General features: G+C 60.4%; 1 protein-coding gene across 1 annotated transcript in view; it reads right to left on the bottom strand.

The window, feature by feature from the left end:
• Nucleotides 1-2,075: 2,075 nt before the first annotated feature.
• The window catches only part of NTSR1 (neurotensin receptor 1), a 29,140-nt gene continuing 20,681 nt past the window's right edge, over nucleotides 2,076-10,534 (bottom strand). The window contains exons 2-4 of the mRNA XM_066386352.1: nucleotides 5,725-5,926; nucleotides 4,143-4,233; nucleotides 2,076-2,325 (exon numbers count right to left, since the gene is read on the bottom strand). Coding sequence (XP_066242449.1) covers nucleotides 2,076-2,325; nucleotides 4,143-4,233; nucleotides 5,725-5,926 — 543 coding nt within the window. The remainder of the gene's footprint in view (nucleotides 2,326-4,142; nucleotides 4,234-5,724; nucleotides 5,927-10,534) is intronic.

Below are 10,534 nucleotides of genomic sequence, written 5' to 3'. Positions count from 1 at the left end.
CTCCACGGCTGCTCGACGCTCTGGAGGGGTGGACAGGAACAGAGCTGGGGGATCCCGGCCCTCAGGCTCCAGCCTCTGGGAGACACAACCAAAGCCTGTGCATTTTTGGTGGAAAGGCCCCCATGAAGGGCTGTCTGCTGCGTCAGTGTGTGTTGAATGAATAAGTGATGGACAGGTGCACGCAGGCCCACGGCCCCTCAACACCGGAGCCCAGTCACATGGGTCCGTCTCCTTTATTGAGAGAGTCAGGGGGTTCTGTCAATGGCCGTACGGTGCGGTGTGGGTATGAGATGGTACGATGGGGTTGTGCCACCAGGACTGACCCGTCACAGGGGAGCCTGGACTCCAAGGAGGGACCCACACACACACACACAACACACGGAGCCGGCTTCTGGAACGACAGCGGGATGAGGCTGGGAACCGAGGTGGCAGAGGAAGGCTGGACGTGGCACTGGCTCCGTGTCCCTACCTAACGTGAGTGCACAGACAGGGACACAAAGACAGTGGCAAAGTGGGCTTAGAACTGGAGCTACGGACATGCCCCCTGCGTCCAGGAGGGTCCGGGGAGGTGGGCGTCTCCATCCCCTGTCCACTCTGACCCCGCTGCAGAGAACGGGTCTCTCTGTCCAGTCCGGGCCGGGTCCTCTGGGACAGTCACGACCAGCCCTGGCTGGGGCCCGGCTCCCCAGCCCTGTCCTTGGTAGATTGAAGGGTCCGGTGGCTTGGAGAAGGATTTCACGGGCTCAAGCCACACACCAATGCACAGTAGGGTGGCCAGGTCCACAGTGACCATGGATATCACAGCATCCCGTTCTGTGTATTTATGGATGAGGAGACTGAGTCCACACTGTCCGTGTGGCCTGCCTGCCTGTTTGGCTGCCTCCCTTCTGGGCAAACGGGCCCCTCGCCCGGGGAGAGACGACTATAAAAAGGCCTGTGTCTGTGTCTTGCTTTCTGGGCCCTTTCTGCCCCTCGACGCCCTGGCTGGTCTAGTGCAGGACCCATCCTTTCCTGTCCCGGGGGACCTTCTCGGGGCCAGACTGTCTCATGCTGTCTGTCGGGAGACCGGCTCCCACAGACCAAGGAGGCGCCTACTCTTCTGTGTGCCAGGAGCCTGGGACCGGGCTTCCGCGTGCCGGCCGGTGACAAATACGTCTGGGCCTCCGCCTGGCTGCCAGCCAGTGTGCTGCCTGGGCCCCCAGTCCCTCCTCCTCCTCACCTGCGGCTGCCAGAGACCGGTCAACACAACCCCGCCTTGGGGCACTGGGCTGCTGGAGCTGACCTGTCCAGCCAGAGGAAGAGTATGTCCCTGTCCTGGCCTGGGCCACCTGGGTCAGTGCCGGAGAGGCCAGGCCCTGATGACCCACCCGAGAGGCCAGGATGGAGGACTGAGAGGCTGACCACACACACACACACACACACACACACACACACAGTCCCACGCGGTGTCCCTGCAGAACCTCGCTGCCACCATGGCGAGGGGGAAAAGGGAGAGGGTGGCCCGCAAGGCCAGGCTGCCCTGCACTGGCCTTCAGGACATATCCAAGCTTCGCAGGAATCACCCCGGGAGATGTGGGTCCCCCGGGGTCCCTGCTGCACCAGGCGCTGACTTGCTCCTGAGCCGGACCAGAGGCAGGAGGGACACGGGTCCTCTCCTCTCGCATCCGGGGCACCAGGACAGTGGTGTCCTGCCAGCCCGGCCCCTGCCCAGGGCCCAGCGCCAACCCAGCCTCCCCCTCCTCCTCCCTGAAACATCCATCCATTCTTCTGGGAATCAGACTGCCTTTCGCCCAGCACTAATTTCTCCTCATTAAAGGCTCTTTTTGGGTCTAGGAAGAGAAACAATCTCTCTGAGTTTGAAAGAGGCCAGAAGGGAGGGCTGGGAAGAGAGGGAAGAGGGAGGAGTGAGAGAGGAGAGGCCGAAGGAAACGGGGCCCCTGGACGTGGGCGCTGGGTCCCGGGCCTCACACGCCGCGGTACAGACCCCCCGCGGACCCTCAGGGAGGGCTCCAGGGAGTGGAGGGGGAGGTGGAGGCCCAGCAGCCGGCCAGGCCCCTCCCTGCCCCCTGCCAGCCCTAGTACAACGTCTCCCTGGTGAGGTTGCTGGAGAAGGTGTGGTTGCTGGACACGCTGTTGGTCTTCCTGGAGAGGGTGGGCCTCTTCCTCCTGCGTCCACACAGCGGGCAGAGGCAGGCCAGGGTGGCCAGGAAGGCCTGGCGGAAGTTGGCGGAGACGAGGTTGTACAGGATGGGGTTGATGGCGGAGCTGATGTAGAAGAGGGTGTTGGTCAGCATGTAGAAGTAGTGATAGAAGTCGTAGAGGAGCCTGGGAAGGAACGAGCGCTCAGACCACGCGTGGCCACTTCCCGGGGCCCGCTGCCACTGGCGGTCATTTAAAAAATGACTGTGATTGGCCCTGGCCAGTTGGCTCAGCGGTAGAGCATCAGCCTGGCGTGCGGGGGACCTGGGTTTGATTCCCGGCCAGGGCACATAGGAGAAGCACCCATCTGCTTCTCCACCCCTCCCCCTCTCCTTCCTCTCTGTCTCTCTCTTCCCCTCCCGCAGCCAAGGCTCCACTGGAGCAAAGATGGCCCGGGCGCTGGGGATGGCTCCTTGGCCTCTGCCTCAGGCACTAGAATGGCTCTGGTTGCAACAGAGCGACACCCCAGCTGGGCAGAGCATCGCCCCCTGGTGGGCATGCCGGGTAGATCCCAGTTGGGGTGCATGCGGGGGTCTGTCTCTCCCCTGCTTCTCATTTCGGAAAAATAAAAACAAAACAGAAAACAAACAAAAAACCAAAAAGACGACTTCAACATTTTCTCTGATGTGAAACAAGTGTCCCAATCAGCTTCAAGTTCTGGCTTCTCCCGAGACATGGGAAGTTCTGATCACAGTCCCGCCTGGGCACCTGTCAGCTGAGCTGAGTGACAAGCAGGGTGTGGCTGCTCCACGTAGCCCTGGGGTCCCTATCTCTCTCGGCAGCAGCCCCACCTACCCCTCTGGGGATCAGAATCCCAGGGCTGCGGAGTTCAGCTGGTCCTGGCCTCCACCGGATGGCTAGGGCAGCTGTGCCCCTCACCCTGGATTTGTTTGCTTCCACCCATGGGGATCTCACTCCCTCACCAGACTGCTTACATCAGCATCCGGCAGCCCTAAGTCTCAAAAACCCTTGATTTGGGGCTCCCTCCTGTAACTTCTCATCCATCTATCCTGGATTAGTCCTTCCGACAGCTCTCATCACTCTGAAAAACTGGGGACCCCTGGACCTGGGAGCCCTGCTCTGCAGGACGGAGCTCACACGGGGCCTGAGGCTGCGTCTGCTGGGAAGTGTCCTAGCATGGGCATGGCTCCCCGTCCCCTGGCGTCCTCCCTGCCATCCGCCCACCAGCTGCCCCCCCATCCACCCACCAGCTCCCCCCCATCCCTGTCTCAGCGCGCACTCTCCTAGGTAGGACCTGTTTTGGTTTTTTGTTTTTTTTCCTGAAGCTGGAAACGGGGAGAGACAGTCAGACAGACTCCCGCATGCACCCGACCGGGATCCACCCGGCACGCCCACCAGGGGGCGATGCTCTGCCCCTCCAGGGCGTTGCTCTGCCACAACCAGAGCCACTCCAGCGCCTGGGGCAGAGGCCAAGGAGCCATCCCCAGCGCCCGGGCCATCTTTGCTCCAATGGAGCCTTGGCTGCGGGAGGGGAAGAGAGAGACAGAGAGGAAGGAGGGGGGGAGGGGTGGAGAAGCAAATGGGCGCTTCTCCTGTGTGCCCTGACCGGGAATCGAACCCGGGTCTCCCACACTCCAGGCCGACGCTCTACCGCTGAGCCAACCAGCCAGGGCCCCCATTTTGTTTTTTACTTTAAAATAAGATATGTGCAGTGTGTATAGGGATTTGTTCATAGTTATTTTTATAGTCCGGCCCTCCAACGGTCTGAGGGACAGTGAACTGGCCCCCTGTGTAAAAAGTTTGGGGACCCCTGCTCCATGGTCTCCTTCAGCCCGCCCCTCCGGCCTGGTCACAGCTGTACCCGAGGGCCCGCTGGGGGGGACACCCGGTCTGCACCCCTGCCCTGAGCTGCTTCTCTCGGCACCTCCCCAGGCCCACGTGGTTAGGGGGGCACACTCCCACCGCGGCCCCCCAGCACTCACGGGGTCCACTGCTCGTCTGAGATGTAGCAGAACATGAGGCGTCGCACGTGGTAGGGCAGCCAGCAGACCACGAAGGCGATGACCACGGCACCTGAGGGACGGGGACAGGGGACAGGGGACAGGGGACAGGGGACGGGGCCTCAGGGCGGTCAGGGTAGCGTCCCGTGTCCATGGACCGGACGACCGAACGCCGTGAACACGTCCGTGCCCCCCCAAAGCCAAGCACAGAGTCCCACGCAGTCTCTACCAACAACCTGGCGACATTTCTTGTAGAAACAGAAGAAAACCCCACCCTAAATTTCCAGGGACCCTGAATGGACAAAACGATCTTGAAAAAGAAGAACGAAGCTGGAGGACTCCACTTCCCGGTTTCGAAACTCGCCACAAAGCGGCAGCAGCACACAGAGCGGTGCAGACAGAAAGACAGACACAGAGACTGAGGAACGGAACTGAGACAGAGAAGGGATCACAGGGACCAGAGGAAAAGAGAACAGAGGGAAGGGGGATGAGAGGATGGGGTAAACCTGGAGGGAAGGGGGAGGGCACTATGGGGAGGGGGGCAAGGGAGATGTTGAGGGGAATTCGGGGGAGGGGGGATGCATTCGGGGCGACACTAGAATCTATGTAAACACAATAAATTAAAATCAATATAAAAAAAGACAGAAAGACAGACATGGATCAATGGGACAGACAGAACACAGAGCCTAGAAACAGACTTTCCCGTCTACGGTTGGGGGACTCGTGACCCGGGGTCAAGACCATTCCCTGGGGAAAGGACAGCCCTTGTAGCAAGTGGTGCTGGGAAAACTGGACATCCACGCAGAAGGGTGAAGTTGGACTCCTACCTTACACAAAAATATACAACAGTATGGCAGTTCTTCCAAAAATTAAAAAAAAAAAAAAAAAAAAGAGCCACCCCTGGCAATTCCACGGCTGACGCTACATGGATGGGCCTTGAGCACCTTAGGCTCCGTGACAGGGACGTGATTCCACTCAGCACCAGCCAGCTTTCTCACCAGGTTCCATCACCCCAGGGCCTTTGCACGGCTGTGCCCGCGGCCAGCAGCCCTGTTGCTGGTCTCAGCGGGATGGCGCTCCCTCAGACAGCCTTTCCCGGCTGCCGGGTCAGGGCTTTATTTTCTTTCTCACGCTCACCCCGGTCTGAACGTCAGTGACGTGCGTGTTTTTGTGCCCTGGTGTGGCCTGTGTTTTCCCTGCTATGTCGGGGTGGCCCCTGCTCCTGCCGCCCCCTGGAGGGGAAGCCGCCTGACCCAGAGTTGGCGCTCAGGAGACTTGCTGAGTGGGTGCACGGGTGGTTGGCTGAGGGAACGACTGACCCAGGAGAGAAGGAGTGAGTGTGTGGACAGACGGATGGAAGAATGAATGGACAGAGGGACGGACGGATGAATGGATACAGCGAGGAGCAGCACAGGCCTCGGTGGAGCCAGCCCTCTGAGTCTCGGCCCTGACAGGCCCCCACTCACAGGTCTTTAAACATTGCCCAGTTCGAGGGGTGTAGCCCTCACTGCTTTGCTGACCCTTGGCCGCCCCCGCCCCTCAGAGGGGACCCGGGGTTACGTACGTAAGACCCGGACGCCGTGGCGCAGGGCCTGGACCCTGCCCGGCTCGACGGTCATGCTGAACGAGCTGTGCTTGTCCCCTGCCGGGCACGCCTGGCCCTGCTCGTCCGCCTGGCGGACCATGACGGTCAGCTTGTTGGCGATGATGGTGTTAAGGACGGAGATGAGCACCATGGGGAACACGAAAGACATGAAGGTGTTGACCTGCGGAGAGAGAGAGGAGGGTGGCCCGTCAGACCCGCCGACGGGGGGAGTCTAGGACCCAGGATGCGGGAGGCATCTGGTCAGTGCAGTGACCCGCCGGACACAGGCTCCCATCCCCAGACTTTTTTTTTTTTTTTTTTTTTTTACAGAGGCAGAGATAGACAGGGACAGACAGACGGGAACAGAGAGAGATGAGAATCATCAATCATCAGTTTCTTGTTGCGAGTTGCGACTTCTTAGTTGTTCATTGATTGCTTTCTCATATGTGCCTTGACCGTGGGCCTTCAACAGACCGAGTAACCCCCTATTGGAGCCAGCGACCTTGGGTCTAAGCTGGTGAGCTCTTTGCTCAAGCCAGATGAGCCCGCGCTCAAGCTGGAGACCTCGGGGTCTCGAACCTGGGTCCTTCCGCATCCCAGTCTGATGCTCTATCCACTGTGCCACCACCTGGTCAGGCCATCCCCAGACTTGACCTCCGCCTGCTCCCAGCTCCTGGCTCGGAAAGGCTTCGCAGCCTGTCTGGCACATGGGGGAGCCCTCTGCACTGGGTGCAGCCCGCAGACAACGCAAAGGCAGATTCGGGGGTGTCCCGGCTGTGGCCAAGGGACAGGCTCTACGTTCCCAGGTCTGGACACAGCCAGGATGGCCGAGCCCAGCCCTTGGACACAAACCCTGACCCTGTCCCCCCAGCTGCCTCTCAGCACTTTGAAAAGTGGCTCCTATCCACACCTCTCTCCTCCACGTCCCTCTGCGTCTGGGGAAGCCACGTCTCGAAGAGGCCGAGGGGCTTGCCGGGATCACCGGCTCAGAAACGGCTGGACCTGGACTTGACGAGGCCCTCTGACACCGGCCTTTGCAGATACCTGCTCAGCCAGAGGGTTATGACCTTCTGGAAGTGGGGGGTGCTGGGTCTCACCCCAGAGCAGGGGACCACTGAGCGGTGAGGGGCTGTGGACCAGCGGGAAGGAGGGGGGCGGCACATGGCCCTGAGGGGGCTCCCAGGTCGCTGCCCAGCAGCCTGGAGTGGCTCAAAGCCACCTGGACCTCTTATTCCCTTCCGGAACCTTCTCGTCATCACGTCTCGTCCCGATGCCCCCGCTCGACGACACGGCAGTGTACCTGGGACGCAGTGGCCTCGTCTCCGTCCGTCGGTCCTGTTGTGCTGCTCTTCATGCTCATTTTGAACTTCAGGTTGAAGGAGGCTCTTTGGTGCTGCCTGGAGCGCTGGCCGCAGCCCGGGCGGTCAGTCCCAGGCCGCCCTCCGGCCACCTGCTCACCTGGGGTCGCCCGCAGCCCTGAGCGCAGAGCAGGCCCCTCGACAGCCCGACGGTGACGCTCTCACCCGGGTGAGGACCCTCACAGCTCTGTCCTGCCCACGTGGGCAGCGGCCACGGAGACCCAGGCGGCTGCCGGGAGGCGCCAGCGTTTCCTGATGTGGGCGGGTTCCGCTCCCGCTTGCCCCAGGGCGCTGGCTGAGGCCTCCCCAGGTCTCACCCACTCCCACGGGGCCCCAGCTTGCGCCCAGGTCCATTGGCTTCACTAAACCACGGGACAAACAGGCTGGAGAAGGCCGCCCGGTCCCCGGGAGGACGGCCTTGTCCAGGCGGGCTGCCCACCTGCCAGGCTCCCTCCTCTCCCAGGTCTCCCAGGCGAGGGAGCAGGCTCCGACATGGGGGGGGGGCGTCCCCTCCCTCAGTGTCACTGCTTTCAGTTTGGAGTCCCACCCCCCCCCCTGCCACAGGACGAGGAAGTGCGGACGTGGGCTGAGGGGTAGCTCTGGGAAGGCTTCTGGGGCTCCCGGCCGGGCTGAGGGCCGGACAGGGTCGTGGGGAGGGTGCAGGGGGACGCTGGGCCCAGGCCCAGAAGACAAACCGCTTCTCTGTGAGTCACCGCAGCTGGGTATCATGTAAACAGAGCGGGTGTATCCAACACAGATCACAGATTTTAAACGTCAAAACGTTGTAAATGCTTCGCCTCTCTGAGCACAGGCAGCACAGATAGTCACCTCTGGGGGCGGGGCAGGGCTGAGGCCCCGTGTGTGGGGTCTGTCCCAAGCTCCCCCAGGGCAGGGCGGGGCTCCCCGCATCTAGAAGGAGTCCGGGCCCTGATTCTGAGGTCCTGGGCATGGGGGGCGGTGGCCCTGGCCCTGTAGGCCCACCTGACCAGACACTGGGCCCTGGGCTTGGCGATGAGGAGGAGGCTCAGGCCGGCACTGGCTTCCTGGGGGTGGGAGGGGCCTTCCTTCCACGTCCCCCACCTCTCCAGCCTGGAAACCAAGACAGAGTCTGGGGCGTCCGGATTTAGGGAGGTGCCTGACTCTCGGGGTCTGCTTTCTCTTGCCAAGGCTCACAGTCTGAGCCCCTTTTTTCTGCACTCTGCCCCCCCTTCTCAGAGCAGGGGGGTAGTCCACCCCCCCACGCCCCTGCCCTTGGCAACAAGCAAAGAGGAACATGCCCGCGGCGGCCACGTGCAAGATCTCTGGGAAACGCGGCAGTGTGACCCCGGGAGGGAAAGAGGCTCAATGCAGGGAAGTCAGCGTCCTGTCCGGGACAGAGACACAGGGGACACAGGGGACACAGGGGACACAGGCTGGTCTAGGCATCTGTCCCAGTGAAACCTGAGAGGGTCTTGGAAATACGCAAGCTAATTCTAAAATGCAAATGAAAAAAAATATCTAAAGGTCACTGGGAAAGTCCTGGAAAGGCAGACTAAGGGGTCAGTGTGGGACTGGGAGGCCCGGCCGCCTCAGCTATGGGAACACACTGACCATAGACTTTAGTGAGGTCAGTCTGGCATGGAGACGAGTGGACAGAGCAGGAGAGAGACCAGAAACGTGGCCGCAGGCAGTCAGGATGGCACCTAAGTGGGCAGAGGAGGTGGGTGGCCACCTGCCCAGCACCTGCTAGCTCTGCCCATTCGCGTCCACTGCCCCCTCCCTGGGGCTGCTCAGCCCTCCACCCAGCGGCCCGCCCTCTCTCCAGACCTGGCCAATCAGCACATGTGAAAGACCTGGGCAGGCCCTCATTGGAGAAAGGCAGGTCACGTGTCACCTCACACCAAAAATGTTCGTTCTGGGAGGACCGGCTGCAGGTCTTTTGTTCAAGGGCCTGCTGGGCAGAAAAGCGCTTTTGTGGCTGTTGGCACTGTTTTTGCAGCTTGTGGGAAGAATCAGCCTAAGAAAGAAGCCAGCATGGTGACAGCAGAGCGCCACAATATTGTTCCAGCGCCTGGATCCAGCTATGCCTGCAGCCCTCCCTTCTGGACTTGGTTTTTCTTGAGCAAAATAAATACTCCTTTCTCCCCCATCCCTTAAGACAGTGGTCCTCAACCCCTGGGCCGCAGACCTGGTACTGGTCCACAGAGAAAGAATAAATAACTTACATTATTTCCGTGTTATTTATATTTAAGTCTGAACAATGTTTTATTTTTTAAAAAATGACCAGATTTTCTCTGTGACATCCGTCTAAGACTCACTCTTGACGCTTGTCTCGGTCACGTGATACATTTATCTGTCCCACCCTAAAGGCCGGTCCCGTGAAAATATTTTCTGACATTAAACCGGTCTGTGGCCCATAAAAGGTTGGGGAGACCACTGCCTTAAGATAAACCAAGTTCATTCCTGAAACCTGGATGCTAATTCACCTCTGTACCTTAACCCACCCCCCTCCCCCCAATTCAGATGGAGCAAAGATGGAAAACACAGAAATATACACTGCAGGACCGCTAGAGGAAATCAGGGAAGCTTGACTTTTTCACTGTTGGAATTTAAAAAATAGTCGTTTGGGCATGGCTGTTTAAAGTTTTGCCATAAAATTTAGTGATGGGACATAACTTGTTTCAGCTGGTGAGAAATTCCTGCTCGCTCTCCCGATGTTCCTAGGACTACACCCCACCCCCACCCCCGCCCCCGCCCCCGCCCCCGCCCCCGCCCAGTCTCTGCCCTCTGCAGGTTTGTGAGGAAGACAGAGAGAAGTAGCCGAACCATGAAGAAGAAAGTGCGTGTTTAGGGTCAGTGGGGTGAGCCGTGGGTCTGCTTGGAGGACAGGGCTGGCTTCCTGACCGCAGCAGCATGCCTGCAAACTGGTGTGGGCAGGCCTGGCAGGTGAGGGCCCCGACTCAGAGGCCGGCAGCCTGGCCCCTGACCCCTGGCCCCGGGCCCTCTCTCTGGTCAGCCGAGGGGTTCTCGCTGAGACGGTTGCCGCCTCATCCTACCCTCCTGAGGACCGATCCCTGGTGTCGAATGCGGCTGTTTCTCCCTAATCTCCATGTGTGTTTTGGTAAAGAGACGGCTCCAGACTCCAGCCGCTTTGCAGCTCCACCACCTGCGGGCGGTGAGTGGGAAGGTGCAAAATGCCATTCAGGATGTTTGCAAAACCCAGCAGCTTTTAGGGAAACAGTGTCTGCGAGAAACAGCTTCCTGTCCAGACCCTCCCCGGTGGAGACTGCTGGCTCTCCCTCAGCTGGCCTGGCAGGGGGACCTCCCAGCAGACGACCGGCCCCAGCCAGGCCCGGGCTCACGGGGGGCCACCTCCTTCTAACATCCACGGCAGACTGCAGGAGGAACAGGACCCTCCTTGGACCCCCCAAGGGCTGAAATGAAGTCAGTGC

The sequence above is a fragment of the Saccopteryx leptura genome, chromosome 5 (genome assembly GCF_036850995.1).
Source record: "Saccopteryx leptura isolate mSacLep1 chromosome 5, mSacLep1_pri_phased_curated, whole genome shotgun sequence".
In the NCBI taxonomy this organism is placed as follows: Eukaryota; Metazoa; Chordata; class Mammalia; order Chiroptera; family Emballonuridae; genus Saccopteryx; species Saccopteryx leptura.
The sequence above is the reverse complement of the archived record's forward strand: the minus strand, read 5'-3'. Positions and strand labels throughout refer to the sequence as shown.